A 24,166-nucleotide genomic window follows, 5' to 3' on the forward strand; every position below is an offset into this window, starting at 1 on the left:
ACAGAAGATAGATGACAGAACACTCATTTGTTTTTAGGCATTTTGTGCGTGTCGTCCACACTGTGTTACTATGGCCACGATCAGAGGTTTGGTGCCAGATTGCAAATGGTATCATTGGTCGTTAATGAAAGTGGGAACCACCTGGTAACCCATATTTGATGCCAGAACCTACGTTCCCTCTTTTTTGACGGGGCAGTGTCATTTAGGCACCTTATGGCAATGCTATTGGGCATTGTGTGGTAGGGCTTTACGAAGACGGTGTCATTATTATTGTGTATTTGGTCATTATGAGGTATCAAGAGACTGTACAGCACAGGAAACCATCAAAGCAGCCCTGTGGGTTACTACGTATATGCAGAATTCACTCATTTTCCCAGGGTTTTCTTAGAAGAACACACATCAATATGTCTGGATTGTTTCTCTTTGTAGCACTGTACCTCTGTCTGGAGTATTAAGTAATGTTGCAGATGATGTGGAGAGTCGCTTGGTAATAACTGGATCAACGTGTTTCGATAGGTTCATGGTTGACACTGACCTCCTGTCAGGATCTAAAACAAACGGAGATATTGCTAATTGGCTGCACACCAGTACAATGTATTTGTGCCAGTACACAGGCAAACGACCCAATGACATGTTTGCCGCCTTTCTTCATGATAGATCGCTAATGCAGAATTCCAAAACACACCAGGATCTGCTGGAAGGACTAGAATAACACTGCCTCTCCTCACCAACAAGTCATAAAAGTATAGAATGGAAAAACTCATCGCACACTTACAAGGTAGATAGGATCATGAGACACCAAGAACAAGTTATCACATCTGAAATATCTGCGCAAATATGGCCTATGGACAGCCTGCCAAATCACTCTCCGATACTAAAGTCTTTTCAGTGGGCGTGATGCTGTAATCGCATATATATGCATTGTAGGCATTTTTGGTGGCCCTCTAAGGCGTAGTCTGCTGCCCTCTCCTATATAACAAAAATGAAAAAAAAATGGTATGTCTGACTTATACTAGCCGGACACAGACTGAAAGGGCACTTGTTTGGCCTCTGGATGAATTGTGACCTAAGGATACCTTTAAAGTATACAAGCGGGATTTTCCCGATGTGAATGAGCCTATCAGGACGTTTAGTGTAAGTAAACTAAATACATGGCCATGTAGGTCATAGAAATCCAATGAAGAAAAAATCCAGCTCAACGATGAAGTGAAAAAAACAATTCTTTATTCACTCAGATTTTTGCAAAAATAGAGGATAAAATTCAGCATAGTATAGACAAGAAGTTGCATTATTAACGCGTTTCAGGTGTTTTTTCACTTCATCGTTGAGCTGGATTTTTTCTTCATTGGAATTTTATACACCAAGACACGGCGGTTCCGTGCTCCAAGCCTCATGATGTCCTGATCGGTGAGCTGGATTGCTTTATATTTAAGGTCATAGAAATACAAGTTCATGCATACCCCCATGTATGGACCCCCAAAAACAAGCCAGTGCGGAGGAAACAGAGTTGGATAGTTTATGTAAATGAGCCTAGGAATGAATTGCGGCCAGGGTGATGCTCAAGCTGTAATGGCCGTTGTGAGTTTTCTCCACAGCAGAACATCTTTTTGGGGTTATAGGTATAAACTGGTATTTCTACGACATGCATGCCCAAGAACTCAGTATCTTGACAAATGCTTTGTGCACAGAGCCTTATGTCCTTTTCACATGAGCAGATTGGCGCTACATTACTGGCCCAATCACACAAGCCGACAAGAACTAAATTGGAAAGAACAATTAGCAATCCGATCTCTCTCTCAGAATTCAGCACATCCCCAGTTTCCATGGGGCAATGTGCTGCAGAAAGTGATTTTATGCTGGCATAAACGATCTGATCACCATACAATCAAGTGTTTTACCCATTTGTCGGGTGATCGTTGGCATGCTTACGCCGACAGATACTCGGTCAATCTAAATGGGCCTTTAGTCATGCATTTTCTAGTTTATGTTTGAAAATTTAAAGTAGACAAATTACTTTTTTTTCTACACTAGCTTACATGTTTTCTCAAAGAACTGCAAAATAAAAAAAAATGGAGTGCCATTAGCAACCAATCACAGCACTGCTTTTATTTTCCAATGAACCAAAAAGCTAAAATCTTATTGGTTGCTTTGAAATAATCAGTAATTTCTTATTGGACCTAGTTTAGACAAATGTTCTCTTCTATCTAGCTCTATATTATTTAAAGGTAACCTGATAGAGAGCTCAAGCTGCTCGAAACACGAGTTGCGTGAATCTTACACTGGTTGCTTAATTGAAGTCATTGGCGGCTTTTCCCCACCATGCTGTCTTTGAGAGTGTAAAGGAACAGACAAGGGTACCGGAGCCAGGCAGAAGCCACTGGAGACCATCCTTTTAGACTGGTCCCCCACCATAGCATATCTGGCTGAATTTATGGAGCTAGGGTCATACTGCCTGTGGTTAGGGCAGCGTAAATCAGTTGGTGGGTTCACATTAAAAAGAGGCTGTCCACTCCTTGACAATCTCTTTTAAATAACTCCAACATGCAGAATATTATTTTGAAAAACGATTCTTTCAGCCAAGACCAGCACTACTCAGAGCTGTGGTCCATGGGTGATCTCATAGCATGATTTAGCTCACGTGAGCGCTGAAGCCTATTGGCACTGATTGGCTTTCGCCTTCATAGTTCCATTAGGACAGATGTCTGCCAAGATTATTGGGAGACACAAGTAGATTGACGAGGCACAGAGATCAGAGTGGATGGGTCCCAAACGTAGTTATGCTTATTTCTTACTTTACTGTACATGCTGGGGACATTCAATAGGGGTTCAACAGTAGTAGACCGCCCCTTTAGTGTAAACAATAAGGTACCGTAAGTAAATTTGCAGATCCAGTACCTGTGATGGGCTTTTTGTATTGTAGATCTCTGTTCAAGTAATAGGTCACCGTGTATTACATGGTAGGGATAAAGTGCATCTCCAGACAGGATACATGTATACAGCAATGTTCTCTGCATTGACGGTACATTTAGCGTCTCTCTTGCTGGAATTTTTATTCCATTACTTGTAAGGGGGAGGGGGGTCGTTTTTTTTGTTTTTTTTTTTTAAATCAAATAAAATTATTTAAAAAAAGGGCAAACATTTCAGTTCAGGCTATTTGAAGTTGTCAGTCTCAAAGTTCCATTGTGGTCGCTCTTTACACTTTAGGTCCTCTCACATCACCAGTAAAGGACAATATATAAAACAGCGTTATATTACTGCACATACAGGGGAAGACTAATACATAGACAATACACACAGTATACTGTATACAGCAGAAACACAGCACAACACGGTGATACAAAGGAGGGAGGAGACAAAAAACTGCAATATTTTACATACAAAAAGTGCCACCACATTGTCTAACTAGATATTAGTCCGTGAATGCCGCTGTTTTATGGAATTTGCAGACAATCAGCTTTTTAACGGTAGCTGCCAAATGGTCTCCTGTTAATGAAAACAGGAATTGGCCAGGTCATAGCGATGAGTTTTGGTTCTCTCCATATTAAACAGCAAGCAGAAGTACAGCCAGGATTAGGACTTATCTCGACATGTTGACCTGCGATCACGGTTTCCAAAAACAGCTAATATGTCTTTGAACTGTATGGTGTGCACCGCCAATACATTAAGACCACAATACAGGCAAGGAGACTCTAGGTTGTTAGCAAACACAATCTACATCACACAAAGACTAAAGGAACAGTCACAAAACACAGTGGTTTAAGTACCACCTCTTCGGACACGACCCTTGGCTGGAAAATGGTATGCCAGGTCAGAGAAATCGACATTGGTGAAGGATGAATCAAAGTAACCTAAGGAACAGAACATGCAAAAGTGATGTAAAAACAAAAAACAAAAAAGAAAGGATATGATAATGATGGACTGAGAATTTATGAATTTACAGTACTCAAGAAGTTCTTGCACTTACTACTTTACTGATGTAAAATCTAGCATGTAGAAAGTAATGGGCCAAAATACTAACCAATACCAAGCGGTAATGAAGACGGACCCTAGTATCAATCCAACTGGATGCCTCACTTTTGTGAAGGTTACTTGTACTATCTGCATGACATTTCACCCTCTTAGCAAGATTTTCATGTAATCCATGACTATGGCATGCCAATAATATGTAGCAATCTGAAGACCAATAGTGGGTATGTTTGCTATCAAAGTGCTGAAATGCACAAAACATAATGACCACGGATCATACGGACTAGCTAAACCATTAAGTGGTCATGTATGGTGCCCCATCTTTCCCAAGTCTATCCTTGACGTTTTCCTGTGCCTAGCCTTGTGCCTTGCCATGTTCGCAGTATAACCAATAGTTGTGTTCGTTACCTGAACTGCTGATGCTAGTGCTGCTCTGTAGGGCGCCACCCCAAGACCATCTGTTATTTTTTTGCTTTGGTTTCTGACTCCTTTCCATTGTACGTTTTACTACTGCTTCATGTCGCTCCTTTAACAGGCAAATCAAAGAAGAAATGAGCATAATGTTAGATTTTATTCCAAATTAACACATCTCTAAGCATGGACCCCAGTAATAAAGTGGATATCGGTCTATGATTAATAAAACAACTTTTTCCAAAAATAGTGCCACATCTTTTCAAGGGTTATATATATGGTATTGTAGCTCTCCTTCTTTTACTTGTATATAGCAGACCGGCACAACCACCACATTTTTCTAGTAAAGTATAACCCATTTAAAGGGAATAAGTCACCAGGTTTTTGTTACCCCAACTGAGAGCAGCATGGTGTAAGGCCAGATACTATAAATACACAGATGTATCACTTACTCGATGCCTCAGTTTTGATAAAATCACAGTTTTATCCGCTGCTGATCTACCAGTTCTCTGAATGTTAAGCTTGGTATAAACCCGCCCACACCACCGATTGGCATCTTTCTGTATACACTGTTCATAGACAAACAGCTGCCAATCAGCCTTGAGGGTGGGATTATAAAGAGCTCATGAATATGAAGGGCTATATGGCAGGAGGACTACTAGTCCTCTACTGCTAAACTCATGCTGCTAAAACAGTGATTTTGTCAAAACTATACCAAACAGCCCAATGACACATCGCTGGAATCAGGGTCTTTGTCTTTACTTCATGCTGCTCATTAGGTGGCAAAAACCTGGTGACAGAATCCCTTTAAAAATTTAATTTAATTTTGATCTTACATTTTTTAGTGAATATATTTCTAAGCACAAACACAAAAATATTATATCCCTCTAAAAGAGAAAATGTAAGGGAAGTAAGGTGACCTACTTTTTCTTCCTCCAGTTTCTGCCTTCGCTTCTCATCTACGGCCGAACGCCTTCTTTCCTCTTTGATCCTCTGTTCTTCCAGTTTCTTCTTGCGTTCTTCCAAATGTTTGGCATAATGCTGCTGCGCTCTCATTTCTTTCTCTAACCAAAGCGATTCTCTTGCAGCTGACGGTGAAAGAAAATGAAAAGACGAGGACATAGGTCTATGTTCTACTGGCGTCTAAGACATTACATAAGATTTAAAACGTTCCTCGCTATAAATTGGTGTAGCTGAAATGAACGGTTCACCGGGCTGATACTGAAGAGCGGCTAATTAAAGCTGACAGAAATGAGTCTTCAAAGCCAAAGGCTCCAAGGACGTTAGCTTGGTTTTCTGAGCAATGGCCACAAAGAATGTTAGAAATGTTGTTCGCTGGAACAAAGCCGTAAGTCTCCAAAGTCCTTTTTTGCCATCTCTAAGCAATGATACTACGGCATCAGTAATTTACAGTAGAGCAAGATTTCAGAGCTGGACTCCATTGCAACCAATGGGATCAACTCTGTTGGCCAATTATAGAAACGCTACGATGGCAACACTCCATACTTGGGAAAGGTTTGTACATATCTATGTTTCGCCAAGTGTATAGAAAATAAAAATATATTTTTATATGAAGTTATATGTATGCGTGTTATATATATATATATTTATGAACAATATATTTGTTATTTCTTAACATACCCCATTTCCCTCATATTAAGGATATATACAGCTCTGGCAAAAATTAAGAGATCACTGCAAAATTTTCAGTTTGTCTGATTTTTCTCTTTATAGGTATATTTTTGAGTAAAATGTAAATTGCTCTTTTATTCTATAAACTACTGACAATATGTCTTTGAATTGCCAAGCACTAAATTTTGTATTTATTTTCAGAGAATGAGAAATGGTCAAAATAACAAAAAAAAATGCAGTGCTTGCAGACCTTAAATAATGCTAAGAAAACAAGTTCATAATCATTTATTAACAACAATACTAATGTTTTAACTCAGGAAGAGTTCAAAGATCAATATTTTGTGGAATTACCATGATTTTTAATCACAGCTTTCATGCGTCTTGGCATGCTTTCCACCAGTCTTTCACACTGCTTTTAGGTGACCTTATGCCACTCCTGGTACAAAAATGTAAGCAGTTCTTCTTTGTTTGATGGCTTGTGACTATTCACCTTCCTCTTGAAAACATTCCAGAGGTTTTCAATGGGGTTCAGGTCTGGAGAATGGGCTGCCCATGACAGGGATTTAATGTGGTGGTCCTTCATCCACACATTGATTGCCTAGCTGTGTGGTATGGCTCATTGTGCTGCTGGAAAAAAACAAACAGTCCTCAAAGTTGGGGAACATTGCCTGAGCAGAAGGAATCAACTGTTTTTCCAGGATAACCTTGTATGCGGCTTGATTCATGTGTCCTTCGCAAAGATTAACCTGCCCAATTCGAGGCTTGCTGAAGCATCCCCAGATCATCACCAATCCTCCACCAAATTTCACAGTGGCTTGTACACCTCTCCAGGTCTCCGTCTAACCATTAGACGACCAGGTCTTGGGCAAAGCTGAAAATTAGACTCAGCAGAGAAGATTACCTTACTCCTGTCCTCTATGGTCCAATCCTTATGGTCTTTGGCAAACTTCAGCCTGGCTCTCCTTTCCTTCTCATTGATGAAAGGCTTTTTCCGAGGTTTACACGACTTGAGCCCTGTTACGAACTGTTCTTGCCGTGCACTTCACCCCAGCTGCCATTTGCCATTCCTTTTGTAAGTCACTTGATGTCATCCTGTGGTTGCTGAGTGAAATTCGAATAAGATGAAGATCCCGGGCAGTGGAGAGTCGTTCTCGCCCTCTGCCGGTCTGTAGCTTTGTTGTCCCCAATGTCTGCTGCTTAACATTATGGTAATGGACTGCCGTCATAGAAATTTTAAGGATGGAGGCAACACGACGCTCACTGTATCCCTTTGCTAGTAAAGCCAGAATTGAGCCCTTCATTTCCTCATCCAAGACTTTTCTTTTCAACTCCTTTGGCATGGTTAAAAGTTTTTTTTTCATTCCTTTTACTTTTGGGAAATTACTTCACTTGTTTTGCATTCCAGCTTGTCCTATTGCGAGAGGATTGTGAACACCACAGCAGGGTTTTTTATACTTTCCTTCGTTAAATAAGATTGGTTCAGGTGATCACCTAATCAGAAGCACCTTAAGTAGAATGAGGTGTACTCTGGTTGGAATTCAACTGACACTGGAATGAAATGGCTGTCAGACAGGTAGAGAAGCTCATTTTTATAAAACTGTGCAGTGGTCTCCGTCAGGCGCAATATAGATTCTCCTCAGTTCATGCGCAATGTGCCTGACAAGCACAGGTCAGAAAACCACCTATAGTAGCTACATATTTCAATTTCAGGACTATAGAAGTAGTCAGTGACCTTCATAGGAATGTATTAAAAGAGATTACACCAAATCAGATGCAAAAAAAAACATTTATTAACCATAAACTTATTAAAACTAAAAGTACCACTTTTCGGTAGTACCGCCAAATAGGCTCCAGTTATCTTTACTTAACTATTGCTTAAATATAAAATTATGGAAAAAAACTTAAAGGATATTGCACTTAGATGTTACTTAATTATTTTCTACTCATCTTCAGTGGTTTCAATTGCAGCAGAAGCAGCACAGGTACACTTAGAAAAGCAAGGCTGGCAGACGAAAGTTGCATGGGAAAGGCAGATTGATTCTTTACATATTTTGCAGTCATATTTAGAAAGCCTTCTGAAACCAGATACAAATGAGCAGGTAGTACAACTGCGTCTTTTAGAAGGTGGTAGAGTGGGTGTTTGTTCTGGAACGTCCTTGGGACGTCCTTTGTATTTTTATCTTTGCCCAAATAATAAGCTAGATCTGTGTCTGTTTCCTCTGTATCAGTGTCATCACCATCCTGCTCTGTTCCAGAATCAGTGTTACATTCTGCTACCTCATCTTCAGATGAAATGTCACTAGATTCCTCTAAATCCTCAGTTACTGCTGGTTCTTCCTCATCATCTTCTAACAAAAAATCTTCATTTCTTCTAAATGAAGGGGTTTAGATGAATCATACTGTTTTCTGGCCATTGCAGCAGAAAATCTGAAGCAAGAGAGAAAGAGTATGTGTTAGGGCGCAATGTGCCTTAGAAGCCACCCTCCTTTTGTCTAAGAAAACAGTACTTATGTACACTAACTTAGCATTAATCCTTCATAAAACAAGCTAAATACACAATCGTGATGAATAAAAAAAGAAAATACTAACCTTTCAATTTGTGTTGAAATCAGGCGCAATGTGCCTGAGAAGCCAAAGTGTTGATATCTGCTCACTAGAAGGTCTGCTGAGTCACTGTGATATCAGGGTTCACAGAGCCTGTAGAGTCAGGAGATAACTAGGAGGGGTGGGGTTTTCTGATAAGTGGGCAAGGAGAGAGAAGTGAAACTAATTACTGTGTGCCTGTCAGATCTATTGCGCCTGACGGAGGGTTAAATTATGCCAGAGCTGTATATATAGTAGATGATGGAGAGATGCTATGCCTAGACACATAATAGGAAAGCATGGCTGCCAAGGTCACTCGGAGTCACATTCTCCCTGGAGCTTAACAGCAGACTACTTAGCAGCTCTAGAGATTTTGAGGAATCTTTGAGCTGATGCCAACATTGCCTTACACGTTGCCCATGAGCTGTGTTAATGCTCATGTACCCTTGTCAAGGAAGACTGCTACAACAAAAAGACTTATTTATTTTAACACATGGTTTTTGGGCCAATATACAGAAATAGATATAATTAAATCTATATATGCAGTATAGCTATATATATCTAGTAGATTGTGGGACCTCGCGGGCAGGGTCCTCTCTCATCCTGTACCAGTCGTAACTTGTATTGTTTAAGATGAGCCATGGAATAAATGGCGCTATAATAATAAATATCTATATACATACACACAGTATATATTACATATATGTATTTTTTTTTTTTTAAAGAATGGTTCTTAAATCAGAGCACATGTAACAGATTTGCTATGAGCTGCAAATCTGCAAGTGTCTGCAGGAAGAGTCATACAAACAGATCCTCACCAGAACATGCGGATCTTACTGGCTTCTGATTTCTGTTGGGACTACAGAAGCCTCTTAAAAAAAAATAACCTCCCCCCCCCAAAAAAAAAACAAAAAAAACTAAGTTTACACTGCATTTCCACTCCCATTTTGCCTCCCTTTCTTCTGAGAGTCATAACTTTTTTATTTTTCCATCAACATATGAGGGCTTGTTTTGTTTTTTGATGCCTAAGCTTTAATCTTTAACCCCTTTCCAACATTGGGCGTAAAAGTATGCCCATGTCTGACTCCCCCTGCACCTTTCCAGGCGCATGACAGCTGATCTATACAGCTGACGTGTGCCTGTAATAACTGCGGGTGGAATCGCAATCCACCCGCAGCTGTCAACCAGTTAAATGCCTGCTGTCAATCTTTGACAGCAGCATTTAACTCGTGCTTACTGGAAGAACGCTGCTAATCCCTCCCACTGGTGAGCCCATTACATGATCGCAGGTCACCAATGGGTCGGAATGACAACCAGAGATCTGCAACAGACCTCTATGGTTGTCATTGCCAGATAGCTATGAGCGCAGAACTGTGGTCGACACTAATAGCAAGTGAGCATTTCTGCTACACAAAAGCGATCTGATCATCACAATGACATTGTCCTTTGAAATCCATCTACAGTCTGAACTTCACAAGAGGACAAGGATGGTTGCCATTGGGGTCTTCAGCAGGTTGCCATGCGATTGCATCATGGAGGGACCAATAGGATCTAGTGCCAGGACACACGACAATTGTGCTGTTTAAAAGACGCTGTCAGTGATTGACTGCCGCACTTAAGTTGTTCAACAGCAACAATTCACGCATGCTCCAGCCACTGCTTTTACAAGAAGATGTTGGCTGTGCATCACAGTTGGTCTCAGTCGGGTATGACGCGGGCTCAGCTCCGGAGACCGCTCCATACACAGCGACAAGACATACAATGTACAAGTACAGAGTATCAGACTTGGGTGCAAAGGGCCCATCAGTAACCAACTCCAGGGTAAAGACCAAATTTCACCCTTAAGGCCCCCAACATTGTCCTTCCCCTGATGATGTTAGGGACAGAAAATCAGACAGTTGGAACTTTAACAAATGATGCCTATGTTTTCCAGGGATGTAAGCCACTGTACTATCAAAGGAGTCTGGTAGTAGCTTTCTCCTGTCTTTTTGGTGACAACAAATGAATGATCAGCGGAATTAAAAGCTCGTGGGTATGAAGACATCAGTAGAAATAACTCTGCTAAAAAATAAAAAACACCTCCACCACCCTACCCCTACCCATGGCCTATGTTTATTACAGACTCTCACTTTTAAAATTGTTTTAGCAAATGAATGGAATCTTGGTATGAAAAATATGATTCTGTGCTAAAATCTACTTTCTGTAGCCCTTGCACAGTTTTCAAAATTTCTGCTTGTAGCCATTCAGTGGGATCAGTCTTTGGGTGCTTCCAGGGTTGTTGTTACAAGACACATTACGTAGCGCCTGTCCGTATCCATCACATGCCTATAAAAAAACTTTGTTTTTCAAGTTACCACAGACATCCCAACCTGTCAAGCCTTTCCAAATTCACAATATGCCTTGTGATTGAACGAGTTAATTTGTAAGTTTACTAGGGTTCGAAATACCCTGTGCTATAAATTGCAAAAGGTGACCTTTGGACCACAAATCCTAGCTCTATCTAAAACATGCCTGGTTTGTTTTTCTCTCAGTCTCAGCTGAAGATCTAGAAATGAGAGCACATTTGCAAGTTAAAGTGCCCAGCCAGTTCTGTAAAATTGGAGCAGATAAGCGAAATTTACATATGGAGCAAGTCTACAACATGTTCTACTATTCTTCGATGATAAGGGTCATGGAGCAATGATGGTCAGGCACAGAAGCATTGTAAAGGTCAAACTCTTAGTGTCAGTTTCCTCTTATAGAGGTTTGCAAATTGTATTATATATTTGGTCTCTATTCAAATCATTGCAAGCCAGATAACAAGTGAAACCTGGAAGTACTTCATTTCTGATCACAGCATCACCAGTACCAGCATCGCAACACAGTTAGCGTAGACTAGATTTATACCAAATATCATACTTTAGATAATAAATTCTTAATCATGTTACCTTGTGCATCACTATTACCCTATAAATCAAGTTCTTCCGTGCATAAAGTTTACTAATGATCCATACCCATCAGCTTTTCCCGCTCTTCTCGACGCTCCCGGGCCAGTCTTTGCCTTTCATCAACTTTCAGTGTGAGATGTGGTTCTGAAAAAGGACAAAATGCCAATATAGTTCAGTAAAAAAAAAGCCAGCAAAATGCTTTACAGCTGCACTGATAGTTAGATCTCTCATCTCATGATCTGCACCTGTTTGAGATTTCCACTCTTGGATGGAAAAATCAACGTGTGCGTAGAAAATACATTTTATGCCTGACATCCAGTAAAAGCATTAGCATCCGTTTGATTTTGACACACAACCAATCCCAGGCAGACACATATATTTGCAGGATTCTCTACTATGAGTAATGGTTAAAAGGTTGCACCACAAACAACATCACTTATTCAAAACACAGAAAAACGTGATGAATGTAGAATCGCTAGGTGTCTCACTTCTAGGAACTCTTGCCGATCACAAGAAAGAGGGTCTCAATGTCCCCAGTGTGAATGGATCGGTAAGTGAGTACATGCTTCCATTCATCGTCCATAGGACGGATGGTCACAAATACCATCATTCCTTCAGTTTATGTAAGGGACTTTTGGACCGTATTCTCATGATCAGTAGGAGTGACAGCAGCCAGACCCACATAAATCATATATTTACCACTTGAATTCAAATGTGAATTCAAATGAAAAAAAATGTGACTACATTTTAGCTTCTACATCATGGCCCAATCAGTGTCTTTAATTATACACATTTACAGCATCAAAGATATAGAACAATTCAGGCTAAGAGACCCATGGTCGGGCCGTCAGGATCCGATACTTTAATACAAATTTTGTTTAATACAGCCATGTTACGTACCATTGTCTGAATAATGTGGTACAGCAAAGGGTGTTTTACTGGATGGGAGATACATTTCTCCCAGCAGGTTAATGTTTGGCTGGGATTTTCTCTAAAGGCAAGGACCTGCAATGATGTCATGGTCATGTGATCAGCTCATGTGATGTCTACCTCACCTGTGGGTGGGGTTATGGTCTATGTAAAGGAGGTTGGTGTTTGGCACATGGTGAGTGTGTGTGGAAGATACAGGAACTTGGCTGGAATTAGCCTTAATCTGTTTACTGGACTGCACATGCTGCAGAGCTATAGTAGCAAGACTCCAAACAACCCTGGGAATGGCACCTGGCGGATGTCGCTGACCTGGCAGCCGCTTATTTAAGCCCGTCCCATGCAAGGGTGAGTCTGGGACCAGTGGTTCTCCAAGCTGCAGTATATTTGTGTTTTTCCATTACTTTCTGTTAACCTGCTGTCTTAAAGTGACATTAAAGCACTGAAGTTGGACTCTAAGCCTGTGTGTTGCCTCATTACTGCGTCCCTGCCATTACCTACCAGAGCAAATCCCTACAATAAGCATTATAGGGGTATTCTCAAGTTTTAAAGTTATCATCTATCCATGAGAAAGGGGATAACTTCTCAATTGTTGGAGATCCAATTCTCCCTCCACTGATTTCTGAAGTTGAATGGAGTAGTGGTTGATTATGGACACTGCTCCATTCGTTTCAATGGGAGTGCCGAAGATCAGTTGAGAAAACTCCTTGTCAATGCCTGGCGTTTCCATTAGGAATGAGTGGAGAGGCAGAGCACATGAACTTCCGAGCTCTAGCTTTTGGGATTGGTTGGAGACCCAGAAGTTGAGCCCACAGTGATTGTGAAGTTATTCCCTATCTCATGGATAGGAGTTAAAGAGTTTGTACACTACTTTTTAATTTATGACCTATCCTTAGGATAGGTCATCAATGTCTAATCAGTAGGGGTTCAACACTCGGAACCACCACTGATCAGCTTTCATCGGTGTCTGCTACAGCAGCTGGCCAGAACTGCTCGATTACCGGGCTGCTCAGTCTTCTGAAAGTGGCAGCGGCAGGATGCTAAAAATCCGACCCCTATTCAAATCAATAAGATAAGGATAGGTCATCAATGAAAAAGTAGTGCACCATCTCTTTAACCTTTAAATAAAAGATTACCCTTTTGAGTTCAGCATTTACTTCGATTTACAATCAAATAATCCAGATGATTTGACAATGTTGCACTTCTTATCTACTACTTATTATTACCGTATATATTATTATAATGCACAATCATTTCAGTCTTTGACTGACAGAACATGAAACTAATGAAGAATTGAAAAAAACAATCAATCATTCAAATATTAAAACAGGAAGAAGTTCTATAATATATGAAGTGCAGTTTAAACATAAAAATATAGAAGATTCCATAAGGGTATGTGTGGATTCAGCTGCGGATTTTCCGCGCGGATTTGCAGGTAAAGGGGTAAATTGTGAGAGCCACGATTATTCAGAGTATGAAGGGGTATTACATGCACCCCCCATCATCCAAGAGAACTGAAGAATAACCTCTCTGTCAGCAGATCCAATCTCTTCTCCTGAGATCACAGGGTACTTTGCATTAGTCAGAAGGGTCATGTAACACATCCTAACCGTACAGCACTATGTACAAGAATGTCCAATTTCTTAGAAAAATAAATTAAACAAAACATCACTTTTCTTCTTTGTCAATGTATTCTTTCTACTACAATCCAGCAGTTTCTGAGTGGCTCCTCCAAAAGTGAGAAATCATCATGGCTGGACTTTTTGTTGGCCAAAAATAACTACTGTAGATGAATTGAACCAGATTTCCAGATATCATGTTTTTATTTTATTTTTCCATCATAACATAAAGCTGGAGGGATTGTGCCACAAACACAAAATGTCGCCTATCCAATGCAAGGTGCTAATAATGGGACGTCCTAACCCTAGAAACTAGTCAGAAAAACACAATGCAGCAACCATCAGCTCACCGGGTTGAGAAATTCGAAGAATAGGGGTGCCGTGTGTAAGCAGGTTGCGGGATGCAGTGACACACAGATGGCAGAGCAAGGGTTAACCAGATGTAACAATTTAATAGAACAGGGTATTCACTCCTCACAGTGAGGTAAATGGTTAGAGGATGGATTATAAGAGTAATGGAAGGAAAACAACAGCAGTCCAGTTAAGGAACTTAGGGCTCATACTCACTTGCGAGAGACTCTAGCGAGTCTCTCGCAAGTGAGTATGAGCCCTTATGTCCTTTATGCTCCTCCTCAGCAGGTGATCCCGCAGGGGTTGTAGCACCGACAGCGTCCGGGGAGATGGCCTCAGATGGGGTCCTTGAAACGATGGTCCGTCTTCTGGCGGCAGCAGTCAGTCTCCGGTACATTCCACTGAGCCCCTAGTCCATGAACTGAGGTGGCCGAAGCAAACACAGCCGCAACACTCTCCAAGTATAATGTGGATTGGTCAATATTAACTGGCAAAGAAGGCCACAGGTATATGTCTGGTACCCAATATGAACCTAGCACTCAACTTAAAGGTATTTGTAAGGCGGTTTATTGTAGTACACGAAAAAAGACGTTTCGGTCAATGTGACCTTCTTCAGTTACTAGAAGGGTAAATATAATCACAAAACAAAACGTCATATAAAACAGAAAAAAATAAAGGAAAAAAAAGGAAAAAAAAACAAAGGAAAACAGAAGTTTTCCTTTGCACCATCTTGAGTTGTGCTCACGGTGTTCTTTCTATATATGTCTGGTACCCGGCCTTCTTTACTCTGCACTTGCGCTGTACTCATGTTCAATGAGCGCACGGCACCTTGCTCTCTGGCAGTCGCTCTCTCATGGTCCCGCAGGTAGCGGCAGGAGCCGGCGGGCACAAAACTTCGCAGTGCCAGTGTTCAAGGGACGGAGCACGCTACTCAGCCTGCTGTGTGCGCTGCTTGTCCCCGCCAAAACGGTTTGCTGCTGTGAGCTTTTTCTTAGCCACGCCCCCTGCCTCTATAGGCCACCGAGTCTGTGTCACTCACTATCCTTTCCCCTGGACAACCTGAGACACCTAGCGCAGAACAGGTACCCGCAGCCCGGTCTACCTCGTAAAATGGTCCTTTGAGACTTCAGGCTGGTTTCCTGAGTAAATGGTCAAAAAAAATGGGAAAATCAAGCAACCGCATAAGTCATGACTTTTGCTGGATTTTCCCATTTTTTTCCACTAGAAACTAGTGACCCAGACATGTGCACTGCCGCACCATTTAGGGTATTTGCCCACGAACCGGAACTAGCAGCTCTTTGGATCATATCATGTACTGTAATACGGGGAGAAAAAAAACTCTACAATTAATTTTGTGGTTTTTTTTTTTGTTTTTTTTTTACCCTGTTCACTAATGCTAAAACTGACCTGCCATCATGATTCTCCAGGTTATTGCAAGTTTGTAGACGCCAAACATGTCTAAGTTCTTTATAATTTAAGTGGTGGAAAAAAAAATCCAAAGTCTGCAAAAAAAAAAAGCGATACTGAACACAGCAATACCAAATGTTTTTTTTTTGTTTTTTTAATTGTTTTATTTTGAATGGGCAAAAGGGGGGCGATTTGAACTTTTTGATTTTTTTTTTTAATTTTTTGTTGTTACTTGCTTCAATAGTTTCCATTGGAGATTAGAAGCTCAGATCATCTGATCATCTGTACTACACATAGCAGGGCTTCAGCTAAAGTAAGAAGCACTATAATTTTATTAAAAAAATTTTTTTTCCTATTTTTCTCCTCAAAATTTGGGCTGCGTCTTATAATCCGAAAAATACGGTATTTGCTAATATTATTACTACACCTGCTACATTTTGGGATAGGATCATGGAGATGGGAATACCCTTTTAACCCCTTTCTGACATCAGACAAACTATCCCGTCCATGGTAACGGGGCCCGTATGACCGGCGACGGGATAGTACGTGATTATCACAGCTGACACCCGGCACTATGTATCAGGGGAGGTCACAGACCACCCCTGGCACACTGCGATCGAACATGATCGCAGTGTACCGGGGGATTAGGGAAGCATCGGGCAGGGAGAGGGCTCCCTGTGTGCTTCCCTGAGACCCCCGGAGCAGCACGATGTGCTGTGCTGCTCCAAGGGTCTCCTTTCCTAGAGGCAGCTTCCTCAGTGCCTGCTGAGAGCAGGCGCTGAGAAAGCCTGCAGCAGCACCTGTAAGATCGCTGATCTGACATAGCGCTGTCCAAAGTGTCAGATCAGAGATCTGACACTAGATAGTGATGTCCCCCCAGGGACAACAGAATAAAGTTTAAAAAAAAAAAAAAAAAAAACACGTGTAAAAATAATTTAAAAAAAAAATCCCTAAATAAATTTAAAAAAAAATATTCCCTAATAAATTCATTTTTTGGAAATAAAAAACAAAACAATAAAAATACACATATTTAGTATCGCCGCATCCGTAACGACCCGCCCTGTAATACTGTCCCACTATTTTACCCCTTTTGGGAACCTCTTAAAAATAAAAATAAAAACACAGCAAAAAACAATGCTTTATCATCATACCGCCGAACGCCAAGACATATATATATATATATATATAAACATGGAAAACTTCACCTTGACCCGCAAAAAACGAGCCACCATACAGCGTCATCAGCGAAAAAATAAAAAAGTTATAGCTTGCAGAATAAAGCAGTGCAAAAATTATTATTTTTTATACAAAATTGTTTTCGTTGCATAAAAGCGTCAAAACATAAAAAAAAAAGACATAAATGAGGTATCGCTGTAATCGTACTGATCCGAAGAATAAAACCGCTTCATTAATTTTACCACACGCGGAACGGTGTAAATGCACCCTCCAAAAGAAATTCATGAAATGCTCGTTTTTGTTCCTTCTGCATCCCAAAAATCGGAATAAAAAGCGATCAAAAAATGTCACGTGCCCGAAAATGGTACCAATAAAACGTCAACTCGTCCCGCAAAAAATAAGACCTCACATGACTTGGTGGGTCAAAATATGGAAAAATTATAGCTCTCAAAATGTGGTGGTGCAAAAACTATTTTTACAATAAAAAGCATCTTTTAGAACATGACAGCTGCCAAACATAAAAACCCGCTAAAAATAGTAAATCAAACCCCCCTTTATCACCCCCTTAGTTAGGGAAATATAATAAAATAAAAAAAAAGTATTTATTGCCATTTTCCCATTAGGGTTAGGGCTAGGGGTGTGTTGGGGTTAGGGTTGGAGTTAGAATTGGGGGGTTTCCACTGTTTAGTCACATCAGGGGCTCTCCAAAACGCAACATGTAGTCTAATCTCAATTCCAGCCAATTCTGCGTTGAAAAAGTCAAACAGTGCTCCTTCCCTTCCAAGCTCTGCCATGCTCCCAAACAGTGGTTTACCCCCACATATGGGGTATCAGCCTACTCAGGACAAATTGCACAACAACTTTAGGGGTGCAACTTACCCTGTTACCCTTGGGAAAATAAAAAATTGGGGGCAAAAAATGATATTTTTATGGCTCTACGTTAAACTTCTGTGAAGCACTTGGGGGTTCAAAGTGCTCACCACACATCTAGATAAGTTCCTTGGGGGGTCTAGTTTACAAAATGGTGTCATTTGTGGGGGCTTTCCAAACGCGGAATGTTGTCCGATCTTAATTCCAGCCAAAAAAGTCAAATGGTGCTGCTTCCTGTTGTGAATTCACTTTCTGGCCTGCCTCTGGTTGCTAGTGAAGGTAGTGGAGCTGGTTGTATTGACAGAGGAGTCGTGAGTTCTCTTTCCGTGCTCCCTCTGGTGGTTACAGGAGGTAATGGAGCTGATCTAATTGACAGAGGCCTGCCACCTGATGAGGACGACGATTGGACATCTGGAGTCTCTGAGTGGATTTAAGACAGCCGACTCCCTCTATCCCTGCCTCCTGAGGTCTTAGTTTCCAGTTCAGTCCCTGCATGCTCAAGCTAAGTGTTCTTTGCTATTGTTCACATTTGATTTGGTTTTGCCTATTCAGTTTTGCGTGGTCAGCCAGCCCCGGCTGGGGCTGTGCTGAATTTCCATCCTTATGTTACTGTTTGTGTCAGTTTGCTTTTTGTCCCTTATTAGATTGGCCTCTTTTTGCTCTGCTTTCAGAATATGCCAGAGTGCTGATATAGTGGGAGAAGTCTAGTGACTTCAGAGTTTTTGCCATCAGAAGTGTTGGACATTTTTGCAGGGTTTTTTTGCGTGTCTTTCCATTCCTGTCCTTTCTAGTTAGTGTGGGCCCCATCATTTGCTGAGCCTATTTCCCTACCTGTGCTTGTGTTTTCATCTTGTGTCACCGACAATATATGTTTGGGGGCTGTCTTCCTTTGGGGTCAGCTCTGGGGCAGTTTAGATTTCCCCTTTTCTTGCTTTAGGCTTATTTAGTTCTCCGGCTGTGTCGAGGCGTCTAGATTCATCGTAGGCACGCTCCACGGCTACTGCTAGTTGTGTGGATAGGATCAAGGGTCTGGAATCCGCTTAGTTACCAACCTCTCTGGTTTTCTGTAGCTTAGCTTGGTCTTGTTTTCCTCCTCGGTGACCCAATCATAACAGCTTCCCTTCCGACCGCTGCCATGCGCCCAAATAGAGGTTTACCCCCACATGTTGGGTATCAGCGTACTCAGGACAAATTGCACAATAACTTTTGGGGTCCTGTTACCCTTGGGAAAATAAAAATTGGGGATGAAAAGATCATTTTTGTAGAAAAAAATGATTTTTTAATTGTACGACTGTACATTATAAACTTCTGTGAAGCCCTTGGGGGTTCAAATTTATTGTCTGTATACTTATATAATGATCTCTATTGTGAGGAGGTGTGAGCCTATTTTTCCCCATATGTTGTCTGCACCTTATGCAAATTTGCACTAATCTTATTATCTGACCTCAGCCAGGATTGCCTGATCTTTGTACTCTATTGTATTTTTGCGTACTCATTGTTATTGTCCTTTTAAACTATTATAATAAATTCCGTAAATTTTATAATTATGGACTTTGTACTCCTGTGTGTTTCTCTTGGTTTTTAATCATATTTGGGAGTGTCCTTCAGGGAGCCTTACTGATTTCCCACTATGATTGTACTTGTGAGTGGCTTCCTTCCTTATTGGCTTTTGCTTTTGTCGGTTTGTTTTCATCAAGTTCCTTGGGGGGGGGTCTAGTTTCCAAAATGGGGTCACTTGTGGGGGGTTTCCACTGTTTAGGCACCTCAGGGGCTTTCCAAACGTGACATGGTGTCCGATCTGAATTCCAGCCAATTTTGCGTTGAAAAAGTCAAACGGCGCTCCTTTCCTTCAGAGCTCTGCCATACACCGAAACAGTGGTTCCGCCCCCCCACATATCAGGTATAAGCGTACTCAGGACAAATTGCACAATAACTTTTGCAGTCCAATTTCTCCTGTTACCCTTGGTAAAATAAAAAAATTGGACCTGAAGTAATTTTTTTGTGAAAAAAAGTTAAATGTTGATTTTTTTTTAAACATTCCAAGAATTCCTGTGAAGCACCTGAAGGGTTAATAAACTTCTTGATTGTGGTTTTGAGCACCTTGAGGGGTGCAGTTTTTAGAATGGTGTCACTTTTGGGTATTTTCTATCATATAGACCCCTCAAAGTGACTTCAAATGTGATGTGGTCCGTAAAAATAAAATGTGGTGGTAAAAATGAGAAATCACTTGTCAACTTTTAACCCTTATAACTTCCTAAAAAAAAAAAAAATTGTGCTGATGTAAACTAAACATGTGGTAAATGTTACTTATTAAGTTTTTTGTGTGCCATATCTCTGTGATTTAAAGACATAAAAATTCAAAGTTGGAAAATTGCAAAATTTTCAAAGTTTTCGCCAAATTTCTGGTTTTTTTCACAAATAAACGCCGAGTTATATGAATTAAATTTTACCACTAAAATGAAATACAATATGCCACTAGAAACCAATGTCAGAATCACCAGGATCCATGGAAGCGTTCCAGTGTTATTACCTCATAAAGGGACAGTGGTCAGAATTGTAAACATTGGCCCGGTTATTAACGTGCAAACCACCCTTGAGGGTAAAGGGGTTAAAGACAACCTGCTACCAAGTCAAAACTGTCCAATGATAATATTATTAGCCCTGCTTTTGCTTTTTCCTTTTTAAATTGCCATATGGTTCCACATCAGAGTTACGGACTGTTATATTATGTGCACATTTTTATGGTCTCTCCCAAAAGGGTGTTGCTCACAGGGTAATTATGCAAAGCAAACAGACACGCCCCCAGGAAGTCTGAGCCACGCCTCTTCGTAAAGACCTTAAAAATAAAACTAAATAGAAAAAGGCCTGAATCTCTGAAACCGTATGTTGAACATAAACAAAACACAAAACCGAATACTTGGGGGAGAATCTGGAATAAAATAAGAACAGAAAATGACCATCTATAACCTGGTGACAGATCCCCATTAAATCCCCACTCCAGCCTTTTTATTTTTCAATCCCTATTTGAAGGATCACGTGAGTGAGTGTACTGCATCACAGAGCAACCAATTTGTGATTTGGCAGGTCACAACCGTAGTGACATGGTGCTGTAACAGGGCTGAGAACATGTGAAAATGGCTACTGGGGTCGGAGTATGAGGCTACATGCATTACACTCCCATACATGATCCCTAATAAAGAGATAATAAAATGCTAGAGTTGTGCTGTAAAGGGAGTTTGTCAGCAAAGAACGACTGTTGGACCAAGCACAGATGCTCGCTACACCCTTGGTGTGGCCAAACATTTAAGTGCACCTTCCCACCTATGGTACTTGTTTTCTCCTCTATCTCCACTCACCTCTTTGATTGACAGCTCTGGCTTCAAAGAGCCCAAGATAAATGGAGATAGATGGAAAATAAGTGGGTAAGAAGGTGCAGTTAAATGCTTGGCCACACCAAGGGTTCACCGAGCATCTGGTTGGAAGTCATTCTGTGCTGACAGAGTCCCTTTAAAGAGAACCTGCCACCTCTTAACTCTTACCTAGTTTAGCAAATGAATGCGTTCTCCATTAAAATATTAGAGTGTCTTTTCTTCTGTATTATGTTATGTGGGGTGGGGGTCTATAAATTCTGACTATCAGCACTGACTCAATAGTGTCAGACTGTGCAGACACACCACGTATTCACAATTTCACATTTTACTGATACATTTACGGAAGAAGGAACAACACTGTTAAACTTCTAAGAAGCACTGGAATATTACTTCATGAAACATATGAGAATTTACTGAGATAGATAAGTCAACAGAGTGAATAAGTCCCCTTTTAACTGTTTTGCTACTGATGTCGCACAAAGGGCATGCCATCATTTCCAGCATGGACTACAATGTGTCAGCTCTAAAAATGTAACCTCTGTGACTTTAAGAGTTATAAATGGGAATTGTCGCTCAGGGTTTATAAATGCAAGCAATTTTAAAATGTACTTATTAATACCGTCAGCTAACCTTGAGATTGTAACATTTCTGTTTACAGCTTGTTGCCTTGGAAACCAACCACCGCTGCTAGAAAGCACAACATGCACAGTTTGTCATTTTCTATGGAGTTTATAAACACGGTTTGGAAGCTGACCAGGAATGTACGCTGTTACATCCTACTGCCAGCCATGTAAATATAAAGAAAAAGTGTTTACATCTCAAGTAAACTTGCAAAAATGCTCTTTTTTTTTTTTTAAACACAATCTAACACCATCTATCTATTAACATGGAAGTAACGAGCTAATCTGTATTGTGGTGTATTTATTTTGGTTAAAAATTAGAATAAAGCACACATCTAAAGCCCACCCATACACAGACTAATGTTGGCAGAACCTGCTGATAGCGACTGGTTTCACCGACATTATAATGGGGGCACAGACCAACTGATTGTAGAGTATAAGTTGATCGATCATGTGAGATTTTTGTCTGCTGATCGCTTTTCAGAGATAAGCCCCTGGCTAAGAGGTCTCTCAGCAACTGTGTTAGAGGACACAGGACCACTCAGTCATGCAAATGCTCCTGTGTATGAAAGGGACAGCCAAGAAGACCGTCCACTATTTAATGCAGCGTTCCCCAACTCAAGTCCTCAAGAGCCACCAAAAGGTCATGTTTTCAGGATTTCCCTTAAAATTGCACAGGTGAGATTTGCTCAACTGCACAGGCAATAATTACACCACCTGGGCGATACTAAGGAAATCCTTAAAACCTGACCTTGTTGGTGGCTCTTGAGGACTGGAGTTGGGAAACACTGATCTAATGTGTATGGAAGGGGGAAATGGGGAAGACCAACTGCAGACATAGAGATCCTTTATAGCACCTGAAAAGAAAGTGGTTTTACGCCTAACAAAAGTCTAAAGAACAATCTATGATATACAAACACAATAAGCCATCAATGGAGCTCACCAGATTTGGAGAGACCATTGTCTTTTCTTGCTTGACTCAAAGACATTTTCTTCTCTTTACCATGAGGACCATCAGGAGCTGAAAAACAGAGTAGAGGCATTTTATGCTATGTTTACAAAACCTACCAGTATGCTTGTATATACAGTGGGTACGGAATGTATTCAGACCCCTTTAAATTTTTCACCCTGTTTCGTTGCAGCCATTTGGTAAATTCAAAAAAGTTCATTTTTTTCTCATTAATGTACACTCTGCACTCCATCTTGACTGAAAAAAACAGATATGTCCATTTCCTTGTGTTCCTCCTTGAGGTGGTTCTACTCCTTCATTGGAATACAGCTGTGTTTAATTAAACTGACAGGACTTGATTTTTAAAAGCACACACCTGTCTATAGAAGACCTCACAGCTCACAGTCCATATCAGACCAAATGAGAATCATGAGGTCAAAGGAACTGGCCAAGGAGCTCAGAGACAGAATTGTGGCAAGGCACACATCTGGCCAAGGTTACAAAAGAATTTCTGCAATACTCAAGGTTTCTAAGAGTACAGTCACCTCCATAATCCTTAAATGAAAGAAGTTTGGGACCACCAGAAGTCTTCCTAGACCAAGCTGTCCAGCCAAACTGAGCAATCGTGGGAGAAGAGCCTTATTGAGAGAGGTAAAGAAGAACCCCAAGATCCCTATGGCTGAGCTCCACAGATGCAGTAGGAAGATGAGAAAAAGTTCCACAAAGTCAACTATCACTGCAGCCTTCCACCAGTAGGGCCTTTATGGCAGAGTGGCCCAACAGAAGCCTCTCCTCAGTGGCAGACATATGAAAGCCAATACAATCTTAATAGTGAAACATGGTGGTGGCAGCATCATGCTATGGGGGTGTTTTTCAGCTGCAGGGACAGGATAACTGGTTGCAAATGAAGGAAACATGAATGCCGCCAAGTTCAGAGATATATTGGATGAAAACCTCTTCCAGAGAACTCTGGACCTCAGACTTGGCTGAAGGATCACCTTCCAACAAGACAATGATCCTAAGCACACAGCTAAAATAACAAAAGAGTGGCTTCAGAACAAATCTGTGATCATTCTTGACTGGCCCAGCCAGAGCCCTGACCTAAACCCAATTGAGAATCTCTGGAGAGACCTGAAAATGGCTGTCCACCAACGTTCACCATCCAACCTGACAGAACTGGAGAGGATCTGCAAGGAAGAATGGCACAGAATCCCCAAATCCAGGTGTGAAAAACTTGTTGCATCATTACCAAGAAGACTCATGGCTGTACTAGCTCAAAAGGGTGCTTCTAACTCAATACTGAGCAAAGGGTCTGAATACTTATGGCCATGTGATATTTCAGTTTTTCTTTAAAAAA

The 24,166-nt window shown here is 40.9% G+C and overlaps 1 protein-coding gene across 11 annotated transcripts in view; it reads right to left on the reverse strand.

The window, feature by feature from the left end:
• MAP7 (microtubule associated protein 7) overlaps positions 1–24,166 on the reverse strand; it is a 198,533-nt gene that overhangs the window by 41,052 nt on the left and 133,315 nt on the right. For 7 of the 11 annotated variants that reach the window (XM_073575875.1, XM_073575876.1, XM_073575882.1 and 4 more), the window contains 5 exons: positions 22,804–22,881; positions 11,586–11,663; positions 5,302–5,465; positions 4,375–4,492; positions 438–548 (listed from right to left, as the gene is read on the reverse strand). In XM_073575875.1, the coding sequence (XP_073431976.1) occupies positions 438–548; positions 4,375–4,492; positions 5,302–5,465; positions 11,586–11,663; positions 22,804–22,881 (549 nt within the window). The remainder of the gene's footprint in view (positions 1–437; positions 549–4,374; positions 4,493–5,301; positions 5,466–11,585; positions 11,664–22,803; positions 22,882–24,166) is intronic. The other 4 variants (XM_073575877.1, XM_073575878.1, XM_073575884.1 and 1 more) reach the window with 1 other exon arrangement.

Source organism: Dendrobates tinctorius, unplaced genomic scaffold (genome assembly GCF_039654945.1).
Source record: "Dendrobates tinctorius isolate UK_male_01 unplaced genomic scaffold, ASM3965494v1 ptg000046l, whole genome shotgun sequence".
Classification (NCBI taxonomy): Eukaryota; Metazoa; Chordata; class Amphibia; order Anura; family Dendrobatidae; genus Dendrobates; species Dendrobates tinctorius.